Source organism: Sinohyriopsis cumingii, chromosome 16 (genome assembly GCF_028554795.1).
Source record: "Sinohyriopsis cumingii isolate HCF-2022 chromosome 16, ASM2855479v2, whole genome shotgun sequence".
NCBI classification, from domain to species: domain Eukaryota; kingdom Metazoa; phylum Mollusca; class Bivalvia; order Unionida; family Unionidae; genus Sinohyriopsis; species Sinohyriopsis cumingii.
Window position 1 is genome coordinate 42,187,729 of NC_142976.1, and position 24,314 is coordinate 42,212,042.

At 32.5% G+C, this 24,314-nt stretch overlaps 1 protein-coding gene across 1 annotated transcript; it reads left to right on the plus strand.

Moving 5' to 3' along the window:
- Positions 1-1,452: 1,452 nt before the first annotated feature.
- LOC149780302 (lipopolysaccharide-binding protein-like) lies at positions 1,453-23,194 on the plus strand. The gene is made up of 8 exons (XM_089936362.1): positions 1,453-2,279; positions 10,445-10,553; positions 12,052-12,177; positions 12,630-12,706; positions 18,816-18,961; positions 19,602-19,662; positions 21,751-21,842; positions 22,751-23,194. Exons 1-8 carry the CDS (start codon positions 2,159-2,161, stop codon positions 23,012-23,014), a joined length of 996 nt encoding a protein of 331 aa, XP_089792488.1. The 5' UTR covers positions 1,453-2,158; the 3' UTR covers positions 23,015-23,194.
- Positions 23,195-24,314: the final 1,120 nt, after the last annotated feature.

The following is a 24,314-nucleotide window of genomic DNA, read 5'->3' on the forward strand; positions in this document are numbered from 1 at the left end:
ATAAATGTTAACCGAAGAAATAAAAGAAAACAATACAGAAAAAAGCGATGAAACACATACAGAGTAAGTTGTTTATGAAGTTTGTCGCTCTTGGTATTGCTTATTAAGTAGCAAAGTGATGGAGACATATATATATATATATATATATATATATATATATATATATATATATATATATATATATATATATATATATATATATATATATATATGTGTGTATGTATGTATGTATATATATATATATATATATATATATATATATATATATATATATATATATATATATATATATATATATATATATATATATATAGAGAGAGAGAGAGAGAGAGAGAGAGAGAGAGAGAGAGAGAGAGAGAGAGAATTATAAATATCTACCAGACAGAACGGAATGGGAATGTGCTATCCCTGGGTTCTATAAGAGAATGTTGATAATAGTAAGCATAATTAATATTTTAATACAAATAATACTTTCATACAGTTTAGAGAATTTTTTTAATTCGTACTCTACGGAGATTCAAACCCAGGTCTGCGGGTAAACGGCATCCATCGCCTTGCCTTGCACACACGAGCCCATATTCCATCACGACTAAGCACACATCACCAAAATATGATGCTACTCAATTGGTGTTATGTGCACTCCTGTGAGCAGACACACTCGCATGGCGACCTAGTAGTTAATTCGCATGTATCTACACAGTCATTCCGGATTACTATGAAAGAAATCAAGGTATATCGAATTATATATAATTAATTATAGAGAATTATAAATATACACCAGACAGAACGGAAAGTGATATCCCTGAATTCTATAGAAGAATGCTTGATAATAGTAGGCAGAATTAATATTGTGTGTATATGTATGTATGTATGTATGTATGTATGTATGTATGTATGTATGTGTGTGTGTGTGTGTTGCTAAAGGCATTTAAGCAAGATGAAGGTATATATCGAAGTGCATTGACCGAAAAATCTTTTCAGAAATATAGATGATGTATTTTCCTCGCTAAGTGTGCACGTAAGATTTAAATTTAGTAATACGTTTCACAGGCAGTCATCTTGTAAGATACGGACACTTCATTTCAAATCTTTATATTTTGAAGTTATAATAATTTTGAAAAGCAATCATTGGTCTGAAATCATACTTTTTCTTTGATCGACTATTGGTTTATTGCTTATAAAAAGAGCTGTCAATTCTTAGAGTAATTTAAGAAGAGGTTTCCTTTGCTCTCTTTACCATTATGTGATTGGCGATGTAAAATGGAGGCTACAATATTGATGGAGTTTTAATTCTTGACAATTCGTGTTTCAAATCCAAGACAATTGTTTTTGCTTAATGCTGTGGTATTCTATTTAGTTGCCATCCACATAAATTCTTGATCTCGCTGTAAGTGTTGCATTAGGTAAAGTTGTAGTTTGTCTAGGCTTAAAAGAATTTATCGCATTTTTTGCTTGGCAACATATGAGATTAAGTTCATGTATTATTAGGTCATGTTTTGCATTCTTATTGTTTTTTTTTTTTTGTTAATGTTATATACATTAGTGATAATGTCTCTTTGCGACAGGATAACTCTTACCTCTGTTTAGTTCCGTCAGAGTTATCTCTTACATATTGTGGCGTACATAGTTTGGCTTGTAATCTCGTCGATTGTCATTCTAAGATTGTTCTCTGTAACAGTGTCTGAAACGCATGCTAAGTAGTAAAGACAGTATATTTATTTCACGAAACGTTTGCGCTGAGGTTGATCGAAATACACAATTATACCTTCATTCAACGTGTCTACTGCTATGGGTGGCTAGCTTTTCTTTCCAGACAGCTATTGGTATTTCATTGTCTTGAATAAGTACTGTTAAAGCAACAATGGGAGGTGTACGTGCCTCACATCAATTTCAAGAACAAAACAATCCCGAAACATTAAATTCATAAATATATCCATATATGTTTAGTTATTTAAAAAAATAAATGCTGATAAATTCACATGACCTGCTTACATGGAGAAGTTAGCAATGTATGAGACTAGATCAGCAACCATAGTAACCCTATACAAACTAGAAACAGGAAGTTATATACGCTACATTACTTTAATTAAATTAATTACGTGGACGTGGACGTTCATTTGCCAAACTAGTCCGTTTGAGGGAATTAAACTTAGGCATTATGGCAATTCGATTTCAGTATTCGATCGTCTGCCTATTTGGCGTTTTCGGTTTATTGGAAAATGTTCACGGAAAAAGTGCATGTTTGAAAATGAGAGTTACCAGCAAAGGATTCAACAGGGGTAACTTGTTCTTGTCTGACTTTCTGTCTGTGTGTCTCGCTCGTGCGCGCAGACACACACACACACACACACACACACACACACACACACACACACACACACACACACTTTGTGACAGTCAAACCCGACACATCAACTCAGTACTGTGTATCGATGATGGCCCATATCGTATTTAAGAATATAATCTACATAACTTTGTTTTCTCTGGACAAATAATACTGAACATCTTAGTGATATAATTGACCCAAATTCTATGCTGACAAGATAATTTAGACCTATTCTAGAAACAAATCCCTTTACATTGTCGTATCTATTGCTTATTTTATATATAATGCTAACCGCCGTAAGTCTAAACTCCATAACACCCAAATTTCATACTTGATTCCCGAACACGAAACAGTAGATACTTATATGCGATTTTGTACAGTGGATCAACACCTTTTATATGAAAAATATCATAAGTCACTAATAAATCACATGATTTGTTCAGCAAAATTTTTTCCAAAGACATAACCTCCCAAACGATAGCATGTATTTTATTTTAAATATAGCATATAGATGATTGTTTACCTTAAATTCGATACTATCTATTTTGTTAATTGTCTAATTTTAATTGTAAATATTGTCATGGATTGACTTTACAAAAGAAAACTTCAAACCTACTTAATTTGCTCACTGCACCTCATTTATGTTCATTTTGCTCTTGAAAAGATTAACGTATAATACGGCAAGCAGATGAAGAGGGCATAGAATAAGGATCATATCAAAGTCAACAACAAGCCTTTAAGCATCCGTCATCCAGAGGGCTTAAACAAATTTCTAACTGGTGGACATTCGTTCTGCCAGGGGCAATTGTAGTATTTCCCGCAAAGATAACTCCAATTAATTCCTCATTAGGTGTTGACTTCACATTCTAAAGTCATTACGCAGCTATACGCTTAAAATAGGACATTAGCAATTTATTTGTTTCTCGAAACTTCAATAAGGCAGATGTCACTTTCTTATGACTGAGATGTACGTGGACCATATGACTTTTGGAACAGAACCATTTAAGTTGCAGGGGTAGAAAATTTTCATTCAATAAAGTTTGCTAATCGCTGTTTTTGCTGTGCATTAGTGCAACTCCATATTGTCAGTACGTATGTGCATGAGTTGTTTGACTTTTCTCCTATGCTTTTTAAATTGACAACTGTTTTATTTTGGTATTCCTCTGTATTCATGATACTGAATGGCCTACTCCCTTACTTGGTGGGGAATTGTACTTGTTCACAGGTGCCAGGCCCTGGTAGGGATGTATTTTGCCGTTTACTGAAGTCACAAGGTAATTTCACACGTATTCCATTGTGTACATCGTACGTATAATATGAGTCAACATGCGTTACAGATAAAACAATTATGTATCAGATCTGAATATGAGTTTCCTCCTGCTTAGTAGAAAATCTCAGTGTCAGATCTGTGTAATTTATCGAAGGATAAAAGTCCATCCCGTCGGACATGGCCGCCATATACTAGTATGACGAATTCGGAGACCTGCAATCAGAGTATATGCATTAATTAAATTAATATGATCACATGTCTCTAAGATAGTGATTATGCATACATTATTTCCCATTGTAATATATGAGAAAATCCACGTAATCAGCTGAACAAGTAATCGAGATTCTGTCCTTTACTGATTGTCTCCAGCGTTAAAGGTTATGGTTGCGCTGAATTTGAAGCAAGATAAGCAAATCAAACAGACAATGATTTAAATTTTATTTCTGATTCTCAAAAATATACTCATTATGTCTCCAAATAATTTAAACAGCTTTAGATGACTTGGATGAATAAATGAAATTTAATTAGGTTTTATTCATCTTCATCTACGTTTAATATCTTATTAGTTTGTTCCTTATGTTCATCAGATAAATCTGCATGTGCATGAGCAGGAGTTTGTAAAGACTTCTGTCGAAAGATTGGATTAATCTAAATATGGTTCGACATTTTCTAACGATTGATTTAATTCATGACCATATCCTGCATAATCATCATGCAAAGGTCATCCGAATTCTAAATTTCCATCACGTCACAGTCTGTAATGTCACATCACATAAAGGTCATCAGAATTCTAAATTTCCATCCCATCACAGTCTGTAATGTTACATCATGCAAAGGTCATCAGAATTCTAAATTTTCATCCCATCACAGTCTGTAATGTTACATCATATAAAGGTCATCCGAATTCTAAATTTCCATCCCATCACAGTCTGTAATGTTACATCATGCAAAGGTCATCAGAATTCTAAATTTCCATGCCATCACAGTCTGTAATGTCACATCATATAAAGGTCATCAGAATTCTAAATTTCCATCCCATCATAGTCTGTAATGTCACATCATATAAAGGTCATCAGAATTCTAAATTTCCATACCATCACAGTCTGTAATGTCACATCATATAAAGATCATCATAATTCAAAATTTCTAGCCCATCACAATCTGTAACGTTACATCATATAAAGGTCATCAGAATTCTAAATTTCCATGCCATCACAGTCTGTAATGTTACATCATATAAAGGTCATCGGAATTCTAAATTTCCATGCCATCACAGTCTGTAATGTCACATCATATGAAGGTCATCAGAATTCTAAATTTCCATGCCATCACAGTCTGTAATGTCACATCATATAAAAGTCATCATAATTCAAAATTTCCATGCCATCACAGTCTGTAATGTTACATCATATAAAGGTCATCGGAATTCTAAATTTCCATGCCATCACAGTCTGTAATGTCACATCATATAAAGGTCATCAGAATTCTAAATTTCCATCCCACCACAGTCCGTAATGTTACATCATGTAAATGAATCAAACAATAAAAATGAAGTAGAATTTCATGGTGAAAAAAATGTCCTAACAGGAATTACAATTAATACAGCAAATGGCACATATATGGAAGTAACTGGTAAACATTTAATATAAGTGGAAAATGGATCAAATATGTTCAAAAGAAATAACAAAGAATACGAGATATTCATTAATGCAATATCAGCTGAAATATCACAGTCATTGCGGATGTAATAATACTCGGAATAGCTTCTTGTACGACTAAATTTCATCCACTTAATGATCGGAATGAAATTTAGAAATAAATGAAGATTACTTAATATCAAATTTAATTAGATACTTTACTTATCATTTATCTTTTATGTTGTGATTGCCAAATGTCAGCATTAAGAGCTAGCTTGATCACTTCTATTTTGATAAGAATCAATATAAAGGAACGGAATAATGAAATTAAAAGTTCTGAAAATAATGCATGGGCTACTTGCAAGCTGGATGCTTTGCGGTCGGTGAATTGACTGCTGCAATTATTTCTGAGTACTTAAAAATCAGAATAAAACAAAGCATGTCAAAATATATTATTTAAAATCTCGTCAGTATTAAAGTTAACAATTATAAAAAAGACAATGCTTTTTTATTGTGTCCTGCCATATTTTTATTTTATTTTATTGATTTTTACTTTTTTAGTTAACGTATAATCGTGATTGAAAAGTGAAAGCATTGTTTTTGCTTGTTCATGTTCAGAAAAGTAAAAAGAAGAAAAAGACATAGCAAAAGCACTATTGAAACCTCCAACACGTCCAGGCTTTGTGAAATTTAACGATTTTAAAAATTAAATTCAAATCATGGAACACCAAATTATTTTAATGTTGTATCTGTATGTTTTGTTTGATACTATGCAAAATAAAATTTGAATTGGTATAAAATTTTCTTTCTTATTGAACATTGTCTTTCATACAAGCTTTTCCATAACAGTTTTTGTTGAACTCAGCATGCATTGAAGTTTTACAGATTTACATATTTTGAACTTTGTTTTCCATTTCTGTTTTGTGATATTTATAGACTAATTTCGTTTACACCAATGTATAAGATGTACACGAGCTGATATGTGCTTATGTTAATCACCTGCGAGTTCAATTAATACATCTAACAGGACATTACATGCTCCTAAATATTTAATTTTGCTATTAATCGTGTTCCATGAATATGGTTCAGCTAATAAAACTTAAACACAAACCCTGCTTAGTTACTTCGTTTACTCGTCTGAAAGCTATATTCTTTCAAACGCACATGAAAGTAGTCTCGTAAGTTTATGTTTAATTTTATAAAGATTAGTTTAATTTTCTTCTCGTTGGAAGACGAATTAAACCAGAGTGTAATCTACTTTCTGATCTTTGTATTTATTTCGCCCATTCATTAAAAATTGTTTGTCTTCAATTAAAAAATTAAGTGTAAAATATTTCAGCTTTTTGTGGTACTATTGTCCAGTTAAATTATTTTCAGAAACGTACTTTTCTCAAGACTGAGCATGGAGCACTTTTTTGCATTTTTTCACATTCACCAATAGATGTTTTTGTATTGTCTGATTTTTTGGTTCATTTTCTTTCCTTTAGGACCAGCTTGATTTCATTATATTTTCATATTTGGTCATCTTTTGTTCCATTCTGCCAGCAATTACTTGCAACTATTCACTTTTTGGGTTTATAAAATATTGTCCATCTTAAACACATAATCTGGTATATCAAAGGGGGGTAACTCCTATTAACAAGTTTCCAGTTTCCATCAATATGCTGTCCCTTTAAGTCTAACAACTAATCCACTTTAGAGTCTTCTAAAACTGCAGGTCTGACTTCAAAAATATCTTCCACTAAATTAGGAAGAATGTCTTATATAAGCAGATATTTACAGATGTCGGTTCTAACTTTCTCGTCTTTTTGTATTGATGCGTTGCATGGGTATCAATTGTTAGATCACATAATAAGTTAATCCGTATGTGTACCTGGTTATTTTTTGGTGGGTGAGGAGCATTGTTATTACTTAGTGATATGTCTATTGGTCTGTGATATGAATAATCATATCCATTAATAAAGTTACGTTATACCTACCCATTTTCTGTTTCATTTTCATTGATATTATTTCATATTCAGATCTCATTAGTTCATTTAAATTTTTTCACTACAGGCGACCATTTTTTCTGACTAAGAAGACAAGTATTGGATATTTTCTTTCCCCAGGAATTCCTTAATAATTCTAATGTACAATTGATTTCCTTTATATAACGGTATCTTTTCTGGTTTTCTCTTATAAATATATCTATCAAAGTGCCATTTATTAGTTCCCCTTTGATTTCTTAGCCCATGCGTTTCTTGAAAAGACATCTCTCACTGTCGAAATGTAGTTGTATCAACCATTTTTATGTGGGTATATGTAAACGATGTCTGTCTGGAGGTGATCATCAACTTGAATGATATTGATCCTTTTATAGGGACGTTTATTCCTTCTTCCTTCAGTAACGTCTACACGGATTGTTTGGTCCACAATTCATTTATTTATAGAATAGTTTGTGGGGCTTTTCCGGTACGTCGCTATTTTAATCATATCCTGTTTATTTTTTAAGTAAATTGATTGACATTTCTGACAGCAACTGGACTGTCGGGATCATAGAAAAACTGTGGTTAATTTTGTTGTTTGTTCGTGTAACTCTGCTTCGTCGTCCTTTAGTTAAAGAACTTTTGTTATTTAATGATACAATTTGATCAATTATATTTCATATCCGTTTTTTATGTCCTTTATCTCTTGAAATCTGACTTTTATTTAAAACTTTAGGATAAGCACGCCTGCCCACACTTGTCTTTAATTCCCGAAGTCCAACACTTAGGTTTTTAGTGATTCTTGACGATGTCATTAATTATACCATAATAAATTTCATATAATTTCACAATTCCAGTTCGAAATTTAAATAAATTATGAATTATTTGCCTGTCTTCTACCATCTGACAAATAGACAAGTCATAGTACTTTACAAGCTACATAATACTAAGTACCGTGTATACATAGTTGCAGCAAGATTGTATTTTTTAGTTGTATTTATTTATTTAAAACTAATAACTGTGCACTCAATGTTATACCTGAAGTTGTTACCAAAGAGCTTTAACCTAAATATAATACAATTAAAATTCGGGAATAGTAAATTCATTTAAATAAATACGAGATTCTTGCTTATATAACCCTCTTTAATTTTATGTGGATGCTTATAACCTCTATCGTCAAAGCTTCAATTATGCAAATTTATATTTCACGGCTATATGTACTCACTACTACTGTTATTTATGATATTGAATCGATATACGATCATGGATCTAGAAAAAAAAAGTGGTGACTGTGATTCCGCTTCACTCAGTGGTTAGAAAAAGACTTTTTATTTACAATTTCTAAATTTCGTTAGTTAATTTTTATATGTGTTATTTAGTTTCATATGAAAAGAACTTTTAATTCTGGTGTTTTTATTTTGTAATTCTTACGCTATCTGGAGAATGGAGCGACATATGTTATGCTCAAATAGAATGTTCTTCAGTCAGACTAGATACTCTTAAATTTTGTTTAGAAAAAGCTTTGATTCTGGACGACACACTATTAAGGCAAGATGGATTTTCAAAACAATTTTTTGGGGTGGCTTAGGGTTGTAAAATAAATTTGTTGTATAGGTATTGGCGATTGAATCGCTTTGCTAGAGTATAAAAAACATGAGAGGATAGGACAGTGGATGGACTTTGGGCTTCTTCCGTTTGTAGGATATGAAGGTGTCTGACATTTTGTTTTCAATTATGGAGGATAGGATTGTGGCTGACCTAGGGATTTTAACAAAGAGCAAAACTGGGAAATAGGGGGTTGTTTTTTTTTAAATGCGAAGGATTTTATTTTAAGGTGCTAGGGTATTAAACAAAACATTAGACAGGGCGTGTATGACTACATGTTCTTAATTTTGAATGAGAGGAATCTGTGCTTTGTTTCAAAAGTGGGAGGATTGGAGTGAGGTGCCCTAGAGTTTTAAAAACAGTTAGAGACAGGTGGGTTGTGGTGGTTTAGGAATTTTATTTCAAAATTCTTTTTTTATCGGAGTGTAAGGTGTTGGTATCTGAGAAGAAAATAAAAACAATAGGTGAGTGGGTGGGTCAGGATGTACGTTTAGAATATTCACATGCACTCAAACATGAAATCACATAATTACATATGGATCTCTAGCATTAATATTTAATTTGCGTACCTATTTAAATCATCATTGACAGAGAGATCGAAAGATGTGACGAGAGAGAGAGAGAGAGAGAGAGAGAGAGAGAGAGACGCATAGATTATTTATCAAAACGTTTTGTTTTGTGAAAATCTAACTCATGCTACCATATAATAAACAATGTAACAGTTACAAAATCTTTTCTCCAATCGCAGCAACATCTAGCTGTTATAAATGTACAAAGTGTCTACACAGCTTTTGTGTGATTATTTAATATTACGAAATACAGTCATTGTTATTTGTGACAATTCTCGCAGGAATTTTGACATGCAAATCAGTGTTAAACATAAAGATATGCAAAACTTTATACATGAAACGAAAATAAGTGTCAGAAATAATCAACTTAATGTAAATATATTTTTAGTGTTAATTTTCGTCTCAGCATTTTCATTAAAAAAAACCCACAGCCTTTTATAATCTCTGCCAAAAGCAGTCAGTTCCTGAATTTTAGTATTAATCTGAACTAGACCATGTTAATATAATGTTCAGGTTTTCATTTAAAGCTACCGATAAATTCCCTGACGATTTTGTAATTTTCGTATTTATTTTACTCTCGAAAAAGACTTTTATTAAGTGATTTTGGTCTCCGGTTCTTCGGTTTCAGTTTGGAAACTTTGGTTTTACTTTTAGTGCGGTCTTCTTGGTCAAAAAGAATGTTTGTTGGTCAGTAAGGATGTGTTTTGTGAAAAGATGTGGACGAGAGTCAGTAAGGCGAAGTGTTGGTTAGTATGTGAGTATTTGTCATAACTTGTAGGTGTTGGTCAGTTGGTTCGGATGCTTGTACACAGAGTGACCAGAAATATTAAATTCTCCTAGACCGTAGAGTACCATCCAATGTTAATTCTATAGACTTTGTAAGATTAAATTCCATCTAACCCCAAATTGCCATTTTTCTAAACGGGCCGGAGAGTGAATTTTTATATCAACGCCAGAATGCCACAGATTTTAAACCCAAGATCGCCAACGATAACTAGTATCTGACTTGTGATGCAAATTTAAAGTTTTCGTTCAAATACTTATGTTGATTTCTCAGTTTCCAATATTTTTAGTTTGGGAAAATGCACATGTTATGGATCAGCTGAAGAGAACAATCCAAGTGTATACCGAACTCAGTCATCAGCACGGGGAAGTCAACGACTTTTTGTATGCCTTGACAGGGTAAGTGCATCGAATAGACAGGAGATAAATTCACGTATTCTTACACCCATCGCTCATTTTTTTCTTCTTGCATTTTTGTTTTGTTTTGTATTTGGTTTTTATTTTTTTAAATTCATTGGTTATAATTCAACATACTATATATGTGACTATAAATAGCATGATTTTGACGACTAGTTTAGAAATAACGAAAGTTATGTTCCTTTGTAAACTACCATGGCTTCTGAACGCTATTTGTTCAGCTATCCTGTGTTTGAAACTCTGAGTAATAAGTAAGAACATGCATACAATACTAACAGAGGATACGCCTATTCATCTGGACTTAAAAAATATCACAAAGTCGTCTTGGATATACAGCGTTTTGATCTAAAACAAATTCAAATTATGCAACAACTACTATCTAACTGTATGTTTTATATCCCATATACCATCTTCTTGGTGTAAATGAAAATTAATCGCTCAGCATGCAGTCACATTGTACTAATGTAATATAGTAATGTACTAATGTAATATAGTAAGGTACTAATGTAATATAGTACAATTCTTTATTTTACGACCTTTTTGTGTAAAAATATAATGACGCACCCCACCCCCCCGTGCTAATATGAGAGAATGGACTACGTACGCATTATATGTTGGAAGAGAAACGATGACGTCATCAGTCATATTTGTTATTTTCCTAACAATTAACAAATTTAATCAAATCAAAGTAAATTCATTAAGATATTACTTCAAAATGGAATGGCAGGCTTACAGAATATGAGGGCATAAGGCTATATCCTTATTGGCCTGTGAGTTAATTCGATCCTGCCCTTACGGCCTTCGAGATGCAAAATGTACCCGCCGCGCTTCCTTGCATCTTGCACGAGTCAGCTAATGGAGACAGCAAACACTGTGACGGACAAACGAACGAAAGCGTGCTGGTTCAAATCGTACCTTGGTTTTCTACCAGAATGTATCGATGGGAAAGACAATTACTCCCACTGCATCGGCACTAAATAACCTACTTGTGCTGCTGTGATGTACAACACCAAATCAAGCAAACAAAATATATAATGACCTAGTTTTGTGTGTGTGTGTGTGTGTGTGTGTGTGTGTGTGTGTACGTGTGCGCGCGCGTGTTTGGATTTTGAACGTAGCTTTAATAATTGTTCAGTCATATCGCACGAAGTCTGCAGTGTGGCAGATTATAGTGATGTCTAGCACTGGGGCGTCATGCCGCAGACATGTAGCATGATGTCCCGCCCAGTCACATTATCCTGACACCAGGCTGACCAGTCCTAACAGTAACCTCTTAATGCTGAACGCCTAAAGTCAGCTGTTAATACCAATGACCGAGATATCCACTCCTTTACCATCTTGTACATTCTTTTTCTCGATATTATTTATTTATTATTTGTAATTATCACTTTGTACCATCTGATTGCACGCAATATATGTTTGAACCAAGAGAACACTGTGTTTATATAAACAAACTAATTTCTGTTGGACATTTATACAGCCTGATGGTGACGGATTTCACAAAACCACATAGCAACATCGTTACTGTCCCGGGCATGGGGCTGAGGTTGAATGCCGATGGGGCCAGCATCAGCATGACTGCGTTATTCGACTTCTCGAACAAATGGTGAGTTGCTATTGTATAGTATGACATCTGAATGATGAATTTAAGAAAACTGAAATCAAAATATAGCATTCTCTCTTTGCAACAGCAACTTTTTGAAGATATAAAAGACCACCTTTGTGCAAGATACTTTTTTGTGATCTGCATTGTTGAAAGTACGTATCAAGGATCTTACAAACAACAGGTAATCATTCCCGAATCCCATTTATTACACGCTTTCATATAAATATAACTTCTGAAGATTAAATAGTTTTGCAACATGTCGGGACCGAATGTTGCATTTGTACTGAGTTTGACTTGAATAAATGACTTACATGAAAAGGGTGAATCTCTCTCTTTCTCTCTTTCTCTCTTTCTTCGCTGCGATCGACCGCCACCTCCTCCTCCAGTTCAGCCAGTCATTGTAATTCGTTGAATATTTTTCATAATCAGCATTTTAATCTGTAAATCTACAGGATTCCGTGTATTGAAGGAGTCGGAAGTCTTGATATATTAATGACTGGACTGGACTTTTCCTTGAATCTGAACATTGGTAAGTCTTTAACAAAAATGGAAGATCAGTCTAGATAATATCATTATTACAAACACTGTATTTGCATTCTCAGATTTTATACTCTTAAAACACCATATTTTCATTTCTCAAAACCCATATTTCTAATGCAAGGAAACGATAAATTAAAAATAAACACGAACCGAAGGTTACTTTAAAAATCTTTATCTTATTTTGAAATACAACACTCTGCCATACATACAAATACGGCTCTATTCATCTTAAAACATATTTTTATGGAGTACACCATGCAATTTTGGTTAGTGTTTTAAATCACCAGGACAAAGCCCTTTCTCTGGCACTGTCGTTAGCGTTGGTCTGTGTTATGTATATTTGATTTAATTATATCTGATTTAATATATATTTATTTCAATTTAATTGTTTGTCAGTTGTATTTTTAAAAGAAATTTTCATTATATGCTATTGTAATGTAAATTTATTCACTAGAGATGATACTTTTTCCAGAAAATAGTTTGACCTTGACTGTTCTTTTTGTAAACAACCAGATGTTGATCTAGATACTGACCTTGATTCAAAATTAGTAGCAACCACGTAAATAAGTTCTATTTTTATTTTAAAATGATTGGTTGTTGTAGATGCCAAGAAGGGACTACGTGTTTAAGATGTAAACAATTTGTAAATTTTTTTTTATTTCTTCGAGTAAAATGATTGGTTTTCGTCAGGGCCACACTGGGTATACGTGATCTTCAACAAATGCATAATTTCTACGAGGTTCTGGAACATTATCATGTGACCCCTTTCTGCGTTTTAGATTACGATATAACGTTTGTTTTGGAGAGATATTCTCAGCAGAAGCCTGGCTTTTTCTTACACTGGAAGTTGTATGTTACGCTGTTTGGAGTTATTTCAAATTACATGGATTGGAGTTATTTCATATTACTTGGATTCAAAAGGATTAATTATTTTTTCGTGGAAAATACGTGTCCTCATGTGAAATTGTTGAACAAGGACAGCTTTTATAAAACTTTATTCAGATTTCCAAAACTGGAGTGATATTTCTTGTTTCTACAAGGAACTGTAGACTTCAACACTACAGGTTACAGCGTACGTCATCGTCTTCCATCTGGGATTCTTCGTCGGGACTCGAACTTGAAATCATTAGAACATTTTATTATTAGGACTCCTAAAATTTTATTCGTGGATTATTCTTGGATTAGTTTTGGATTTAATTCTTAAAACCGTAAGTTCATATTTTTTTCTCTCATTTTTACAGAATTTTCCAGGGCAATAAATTATTGTACTTTTCAAAGCTTGTTGTTTTCACTCTTACATGTATTACTATTTATTCGAGCCTAAACACCTAACATACGATCTGAATCTCCTTATACTCACAGGAAGGTAAACTTTGTCCAAACACACAGAAGGATAGTATTTTACTGGCATGCCATTGAACTACAGATGAATTAAATACCCAACGTCAAACCCAGTCAAAAATAAAGTCGTAAACTCTGTTTCTTTCATGCCTAGAGGCGAGCGTAACGAGTCACGGCTACTGCCTGTTGTGTGTGTGTGTGTGTTATTTGGATTTTTAACGTAGTTTTAACAATTTTTTAGTCATATCTCTACGCTGTCTGCAGTGTGACAGTTTATAGTGATGTCTAGCACTGGTACATCGTGCCGCAGACATGTAGCATGATGTTCCACCCAGTCACATTATCCTGACACCCAGCCGACCAGTCCTAACACTACCCTCTTAATGCTGAGCGCGAAGCGAGGCAGCTGTTAGCACCATTTTTATAATTCTTTGATATGACTCAACCGAGTATCGAACCCACGAACTCCCGCATCCGAATCGGACGTTCTAACCACTAGGCCACCGGCGCGTTCCACTGCCTGTAGCGCTTCAATTTCTAAACTACTAAGGTGTTAAACTCTTTACTAAACCAATTATAACTGTAACAATCAGTATTATTTTTTTCCAAATCTTTAACTTCTTAAGAGACGATGTAAACATAAATATTATATGGCTTGATCAATGTATTATGAAAGCTTTCAAGGGAAAAGGGAAGTAAATATAGCAACCGGATCAATACATTATGTACAGAGACTTTTATTTGATGAACATGAAAGTAAATATAGGTCAATCAATTTATATAATTTTGAAATTTGCAAAACTAAACTGATTAAAATGATATGAGATAATCAAATTTGATAAAGGTATGGAGATATTATTTATTACATGTAATCATAAAAATAACTTTAAATGTTTTTATCAGATCTAATTGACTTAAATGAAGCATGTGCGCACGTGTGTGTGTGTGTGTGTATGTGTGTGTGTGTGCCACTTATGAAATAATTCACTAAGTGTCTGTAATTCGTATGGTACTGTGTGGAATTCTGAACCTTAATATTATGGAATTGTGTGTTCAATTCCAACAACAGGTTGAAATGTTTCTAGGAGAATATGAAAATCAGAGTTGTATATGATTATGGCATACTCCGAAGCAGTATTAGATGCTGAAGCTATGCTTTGTTATGTATATTTAATTTGTATTGTGTGTTGGCTTTTCTCCATGACTATAAGCTACGTATATTTAATTTGTATTGTGTGTTGGTTTTTCTCCATGATTATGTGCTACGTATATTTAATTTGTATTGTGTGTTGGCTTTTCTCCATGATTATGTGCTACGTATATTTAATTTGTATTGTGTGTTGGCTTTTCTCCATGATTATGTGCTACGTATATTTAATTTGTATTGTGTGTTGGCTATTCTCCATGATCATGTGCTACGTATATTTAATTTGTATTGTGTGTTGGCTTTTCTCCATGATTATGTGCTACGTATATTTAATTTGTATTGTGTGTTGGCTATTCTCCATGATCATGTGCTACGTATATTTAATTTGTACTGTGTAATTGATCTTTGTATATAATTGAGAGCAGGTGTTGGGCCTACAGCCTTATGTTTTATTACTTTGGAAACAACATTTAAATAGCTGAAATTCTAGGGGAGAAAAGTACAAAAGTGAGATTCATATTTAAATAAATTCAAAGTTATATAAATAGATGAGAATGTTGAATTTGTGGTGAAAATAAAACTATTGACAAGAACATGGAACGTTGAAATACAGTCTCTAAAAGGTGCCAATATTTCAAAATCTAACTGATATTATAATCCAGGAAATGTCAGACTCACAGAATAAAGTCAAACATAACTACTTGCGAAAGTGTAAAAACTGTAAACACAGACTCATTGCTCCATGATAAAAATGTAAATTTAATGCGGAATTTTAATCGACAATCAGTACTATAATAAATAGTAAAACAGTGAATTGATAAAAATACCAAAATCTGAAAGAAGACGATACTTGACTTCTCTAATTCCTTTTCCAACAAGAAAATAAACAAACATAATTAAAACTGAATAGAAGATGAGGACAATAATGCTTCAATACTCGGTGATTTTTAGTCGAATATAAATTTGGATTAGAGATAATGACATAATCAGGTTTTTTTCCTTATCTTTAGAAGATGTTAAGTCATAACGTATGTTTCATCTGAATAACAATGGTTCGCTAATATGTATGTACTCACCAAGAAATATAGGATGAAACTAAGTCATATTATAAATTTATAAAACGTAGAAGACGTAAACTTAAATAATATTTGGAGCAATTTAAATTACATAAACGTAATTTAAATGAACAAAGTTCAATCAAGAGGTTAATTTCATATCATGAATTACTTGTACAGTCTTTCAAAGCTATACAAACCCAATCTCAGATGTCTTCGCTGCCGATTCTAAAATTCTTTTGAAAGGATTTAGGTTTATTTCTTCTTAGCTACATAAATTAATGTTCACATAAAGGTGAACTATCAACTCCTCAAAGATAAGGAATTATAACTTATAGTCCATGATGTGACACAGTTCTATTATTAATAAAGAATAAGAGACATATATCTTTGTAACATAGTTGTCTCTGAAACAATCCCAAACAAAATTAATATACATGTATGCATACATACATACATTGGGGTACGTGTTTTCACACTTCTTAGCATTAAATGCATAAGAATTAACAGCAAAAGAAAACAAAAATAAAATAAGCTTAGGTTCTCTTAAATGTCCAAAAGAAATTCGACACCTTTTGGAAATATTATTTTAATTTTTATGTACACTATTGGCGTCGCCAAGATAAATCAAATAATTAATTGTTTACTCAATCCATTAGAAATTATAATGAATAAACTGAATCGTATATATTTTATATTTCTTATGGGATGAATCGAACTAGCATTGAAAGCATATTCTGAATACAGCGGAGTGAAAATCTTAGTAATTCAAAAATATTTGAGTTCTTGCTATTTCTGAATTGAGTTTATCCAAAAAATTTCTAGAAGTTGGATGATGAACTTTTAAAAAGAAATTGTATTACGTTTTTTAAAACGTGCAAAAGTTTAAAAACCTGAATTTCGCAACCATTTCTATCCGAGCCAGTGTGCATTAATTGTAATCTTTAAGTCAGAAATCACAACATTCATATGAACATCTGTAATATTGTGGAGTAAACAAACTCGTTGAATAAGTACACTCGGATATTTCAAATGCAACAATCAGTTTATTAGTTTTATTTCTTATACACAATTTATCCATGTGGAATAAACGTTTTACAATACGACGGTATTGACGTTGGGTGTATTAATGAGTATTGGAAGGTACAAAAATTAGAAGCGTCACGTATTATCTCATAAAGCCTATGTCACTATAATTACTCACTCCACGTAAGATTATAAGCGTCAAGTATTATCTCACAAAGACTACGTCACTACAATTACTCACTCCACGTGAGATTATAAGCGTCACGTATTATCTTAAAAAGAATACGTCAGTACAATTACTCACTCCACGTAAGATTATAAGCGTCAAGTATTATCTCACAAAGACTACGTCACTACAATTACTCACTCCACGTAAGATTATAAGCGTCACGTATTATCTTACAAAGAATACGTCAGTACAATTACTCACTCCACGTAAGATTATAAGCGTCAAGTATTATCTCACAAAGACTACGTCACTACAATTACTCACTCCACATAAGATAAGTTGATTTTACTCTTTGGAAAGAACTACATATCTAATTTACATATTAATAACAAAGTACCAAAACTTGGGAATAGTTGAAAAATAAATACCATAAATATAAAATTAGGAATGTATAAAGTGACTCGGAAAACTCAAATAAAAAATGTGAACTGATCAAATAGTAATGGATGTATAATATATTTAGTGAACCATTTGCTAACTACTTTAGTATATTACCTATAATACATGTTCTATCATATATATATATATATATATATATATATATATATATATATATATATATATATATATATATATATATATATATATATATATATATATATATATATATATATATATATATATATATATATATATATGTATATATATATATGTATATATGTGTATATATATATATATATATATATATATATATATATATATATATATATATATATATATATATATATATATATATATATATATATATATATATATATATATATATATATATTAGCTTTGTCTTAAGAAATTAATTCAAACATAGATTCATTTTTTCCTGCTTAAATGTTTGACTGTATCATTTTCAGTGAGGTAGTCTGGTATGGTATCCCATGTGCAGGGTTATTAAACAGTTTTTATAAATTTAAAGGAAAGGTGTGTTGCAAAGTAATTGTGCTTACATATGGACAGAGGTCTATTTTATTTGGTGAAGAGATTTAGTTTACGCGGATGTGTTATCGTTCATTCTTACTAAAAAGTTTGAAATACTGATCATAGAACCATTCCAAATTCTTTCTGGTAAATATTTGAATAAAGGTTAAAATTATATTGTAATCAAAGTTTGATCAAAAGCACAAATAACGCAAGAAAGACTTTTATTAATCATCGAAATCAAAGGAATTAACCTATATTCAAAAAACATACAAACACATACACTAACTAATGCAATTCGCAAGCGAAACCAAATAACAGCCAAAAAATAAGAGCGCAGTTGTGAAGTTAAGGATGCATATATAATCTTCATGTTGCAATGTTACAGGTATGGACCCACTTGGAAGGCCCACTTTTGCAGCGAGCGACTACAGCTGTACGATTTCCGAGGTGAACTTCACTTTCCACGGAGGATGGATCGTTTTCTTCAGTAGAATCATGGAGGACGAGGTCAGGAGGACCCTCAAGAACAATGTAATTCTATGTAGATCTAGTATCTATGGTTCCATTACATACTCATGTTCACGTCGTCGAAGTTTACGACATTTACCCAGTCTAAAAGACAAAAATATGACAAAATAAGTAACAATAATGACAAGAGTACGCGAGACCTTTGATGCTTCGATGAACAATTTTTTCCACTAAGTAGCTCTCCAAATCAAAATCGAAAAATTATCATTATACATGAAACGTCTCAATCAACGAAATGTCATGTATCACAAGTCTGTTGTCAGAGCTTATATTCTGCAGTCACGAATTCACGAATATTTTTATGAAGTGAAAAAGTATGATCGCTGTTAAAAATAATGTGTTTCTAGACATGGTTAATTGGATTTTGAACCCCGAATGGAGGAAATAGGGGAAATAGGAATGGAAACATTTAATCAGCCTTACTGTGTACTTCGAAGCTTGAAGTTGAATCATATAATATTGTAAAATTATATTATAAAATTATAACTTGTTTTGAGGTTATAGTTTACTATGTTCCCTGCGGGATCTACTTAATATATGGATTAGTGACAAGTATTCTCGTTTAACCTTTATCATTTTCAGTACACAATTGAACACGTTGAAATTCTATATTTATCGTACCTGGTTTGTTTTATCCTTGCAGATTTGTAAAGGCGTGATGAAAACCATTAACAGAATTGTAGAGAAGTTATTGTCATTCCCAGGTAAATTGTGCACGAAAATCCTCCACTTGCTTGAGAACCACCAAAATTTGCGTATATCTGTATAGTCCATTTAATTGTCCTTTGACTGACCATTAACTGTATTCCTGCTAATATTAGGCTGGGGAATGCCTGTTAGTTGCTGGTCCTTAGTGTGGACGACCAGTTACAATGGATGAATATTAAAATGTTAACACGATGGTCTGAAGAAACAAAATTTAAAAACTTACATTTTCAACATTTGAAATGATCATGCGGAACTTTGTATTAATAATTCAATTAAAGTAACCTTTATTTATCACAGGTCTTCAATTTTATGCGAAGTCAGTGGTCAGCAAATATCTTTTATTACTTTCTAAAGTACCATTTCTTGAATTAACACCAGCTGAGTTCTATAAACACAGAACCGTATTGATCCACTGCATCTTTTAGAATCCAGGCATTATTTATCATCTGTGTACTGTTATGTATATCTAATTTGTATTGTGTAGGTAAACCTTTTCATTAACTGAGGGAAGAATTTTTCGGCCTACATGACTAATGTATTTTCTTGGTAAACAACAATTTACATAGCTCATTTTTGTCTGTGATTGCAAATTATATATTAAGACATATATTACTTGTACCTATATATGTTTACTTGGATATTTGGATCTCAGTTTAGAACATTGGTATTCCCAGTGGAAAAATATGGTCTATTTGATCTTTGCCAGGTTGCTTACTAGAGTTGAAGTACAAGACCTGACTCCTGTTTACAACTTAGAACGTTGTGGAAGTTACATTTTGCCTCTCATCCTGGTCCTCTTATTGTGTATTTCGTTTTAATATCAAAGCTGTTTACATCAGAATTACTCATTCCTATCTTAACATGTGAAGTGTAACAAGTCTTTTAGTTATGTTCAGTTTTAATTTGAGAGGATTTATTTATTTACATTTTTCATATGAGTTACAAAGTGCTCATTAATACTTTCGGACTAACTCACTGGTTTTGGGGTTTATGTAAATTCATTAGAGACATTTTATGATTATATCATTCAAATACATCAAGACTATTAGCACACTATTCCAGGCTTTGGCACGTTATCACATTCTAGATTGGAATTCATTCGGGATATCATTTGAATTCATTCGGAATAATTTATACTTTTGAACTTCTAGAACAATTTGGGATTTAATTCTTAATACTGTAAGTTCTTTTAAACTTTTTACTTTGTATTCGTGGAAAATACATTATTTGCTGAGTTTTAATAAAATTCTTGGTTTGTGGTCTCTTCTGTTACTTAGTTTTAGACCATGGAGTCGTAACAGCAAAAAGTCACAAGTCTCTCTTGTAAAGCAAATATTTTATGTTGGCAAAATCTTGAGAAGGGCCAAAATGAAAATACAACCGCAAAAGAGGCAATAAAAAATCGATTCACATTTCCCGATGATAAAATAAAATTGATAAAGACAAGAGAAATATTCAACTTAATTGAAAGAATCCACTGTGATTTCTGTAATGCATAATCTGAAAGGTTTCTTACCATTTTTAGACAGAGCATAGCTGTCATCATGAGAAAAACTGGTAGCCATAACTGTAAAAGAATAAGAAAAATGGAATTGTTCAGATGACGATGCTGATTTTACTGGACAAAATTCCATAAAAGTTCAGTAGAACAGAAAATTTAAAATTGCACCTTCTTTGCGGTTGTCTTTCCCATTTTTTTCTGGGGTGCTGGGTGACAAAGTAGTCTAATGCGCTTGCCTTTATAAAACAATCATATGTCATTTCTGTCCACTTGGCTTCGAGTCCCAGCTCGGTTAATGAATAAATTTCCGTTGACCAGTATTTCTTTCCTTTGTCTTCCTGCATTCATCTCCCGCCAAATATACTGGCCGCCTTTTATAGCCGATTTTGTGCTGATAAATGGCGTTAAAACTACAAAACCAAATTATCCTTTTCTACCAGAAATTTTGGGCTGAAGCCAGTATGACTTGTTTTTGTTTAATTCATCGTGAAAGTAAATCCTTTATTCTTTACTACAGTCTTGCTGTCATCTCATGTAGGAACAAAGTACTTACTAATTTATTATTGTATATTGCATGCTTTAGTCACGTCCCAAAAGGGCCCGGATTTCGAGCTGGACTATGGTCTGCAACAAGCCCCAACCTTTCAGTCGTTTTATATGGAAACATTCCACAAGGTATGTCATGGAAACATTCCACAAGGTATGTCACAAGAAACATGACAAACTTAACCAGAAACGCAACACATAAACACACACTGTCTCTCTCTCTCTCTCTCTCTCTCTCTCTCTCTCTCTCTCTCTCTCTCTCTCTCTCTCTCTCTATATATATATATATATATATATATATATATATATATATATATATATATATATATATATATATATCTCAGAGATATAGGCAATATATTTGTTTATCTGATCACATGCGAGAATTTTCTAGTTTTTATTGTTGTTTTGGGTATAGCGTCATATCTCAACCGAAGATATGGCCGAGTGGTCTAAAGCGCTCTTCGTTACGGATCACTGCCATCTCACCTCTGTCTGCGTGGGTTCGAGTCTCGGATTCGGCCAATGTGGATATGTGAGAAAGTTTGCCAGTAGCTTCTCGTGGGTCAGTGGTTCTTTCTGGGGTTTTCCCGAGTTCTTCCTCTACCATTAATACTGGCCGCCATGTATAGCCTATCGTGTGCTGAAAAATGGCGTTAAACCCTACAACAACAACAATAACAACAACCGAAGATAGTTTATAAATGGGGCCAGTATAACTGGTGGAGTATAAACCAACTGGATGCTACTGGCAACCGTCTCGCATATCCACTTTGGCCGAGCCCGAGACTAGAATCCACCCGGAGAGATGAGATGGCAACGATCGGTAAAGGCGAGCTCCTCAGACCACTCCATCCCCCCGGCCCATATAGGTTTTGTACGTTGTTCATAATGGTGTTTGTTTCTTTTATCTCCTATGTGTTAGACCAATCAGGTAATTTTATTAGAATATATGTACATGTCTTTGATGTGCTTGGGGATAGAAAGAAAGAACTTGTCAGGCTATATTAAGTCAATCTTGCTTTACTGTATTTTAGTGTGAAATATCCTGGCTCGGAATTAAGCTAGATTTCCCGTTCGAACCTCCTAAAATGGCAGATACTGGAGATAGCCAAAAGATGACGTACCTCTGGATTTCAGACCACATGTTTAACAGGTGGCTCTATGTTGCACACGTGCACAACATCCTGACTACCAACATTTACCCTGAATATGTAAGAGAAATGAAAACTCTCTCTCACATACACACGCACGCGCGCACATACACAAACAATCTGATTAATTCTAAGTTCAGGAAATGAAGTGTAAATATGCAATATCTCACCGGCGGATGATCTTACTTGCTCGACCTTGAGATCAGCAGATCTTTTTGTCACACTATCTCTTACCGTCGTTCAAACTACGGAGTTAGCTTTTAAAAGACTGATGACAGCCCGTTGAGGGAAGTATGAAATTTAATCAAGAGTAATACATCTAGTTTGCTCAAAATATGAATGTTTTATGATACCAGATTAACCCGTGTAAGATGTGTAACAATCTGTGAAGAACATAGAATGAGATCTGCCGTCATGTGATGCACACACGTGCACACATACAAACCGTCTACGTAAAACCATATACGAAAGACTTTCAAGTGGCTATAGTATACTAATGAAGTACATGTAATAGATGAATTCACAAATGATACTTACACTCGACAAATGTGATTCACAAGTTTCGTGTAGACATTATTCTCCAGTACCAACGCTTTGAAAACTTTCACGGTGCTATCTTTGAATAATGTTATATTATTAGACTAGTGGATTTTATTCAAATTTATATTATTAAACTAGTAGATTTAATTAAATTTTATATTATAGACCTGTATATTAATTGTAGATTTCATTCAATTTTATGTTTGTAAATTTCATTTAATATTATATTTTTTAAGATTAGTAGATTTTATTCTATATTATTTTATTACGATTGGTAGATTTCGTTCAATATTATATTTATTAAATTGGTAGATTTCACTCAATATTATATTACTAGACTAGAAGATTTAATTAATTATTATTATATTAGATTTAATTTAATAATATATGATTATAGCAGATTGTATTGAAAATTATATTATTAGACTAGTAGATAGTTTTGAAGGTTATGCTATTAGACTGGTATATTTTATTCAGTATTATATTAATTACCTTACTAGATTTCATTCAATATTGTATTATTAGATTAGTAGATTTAAAAATATTATATTAGTAGATTGGTAAATTTTTATTCATTATTATTTTAATAGATTAGTAGATCTCATTCAATATTATATTATTAGATTAGTTAATTTAACTCATTATTATATTAGTAGATTAGTAGATCTCATTCAATATTATAGTATTAGATAAAAACATTTGTTACGATTGAATTTTCTAGAAATTTTTGTAAAATGCAGTTTTTAATGTTATGGCTTATTTTTCTCAGTAAAATCAGAAGTGTTGTACTTGAATACTGCAGTGCTTGACACTGTAGACAAATATCAGTTATTTCTCCTATGTGTCACACTAGGTAAGTATCATTTGAGTTCAGGAAAATTGCACGTATCAGCAGCTGCATTCTCAC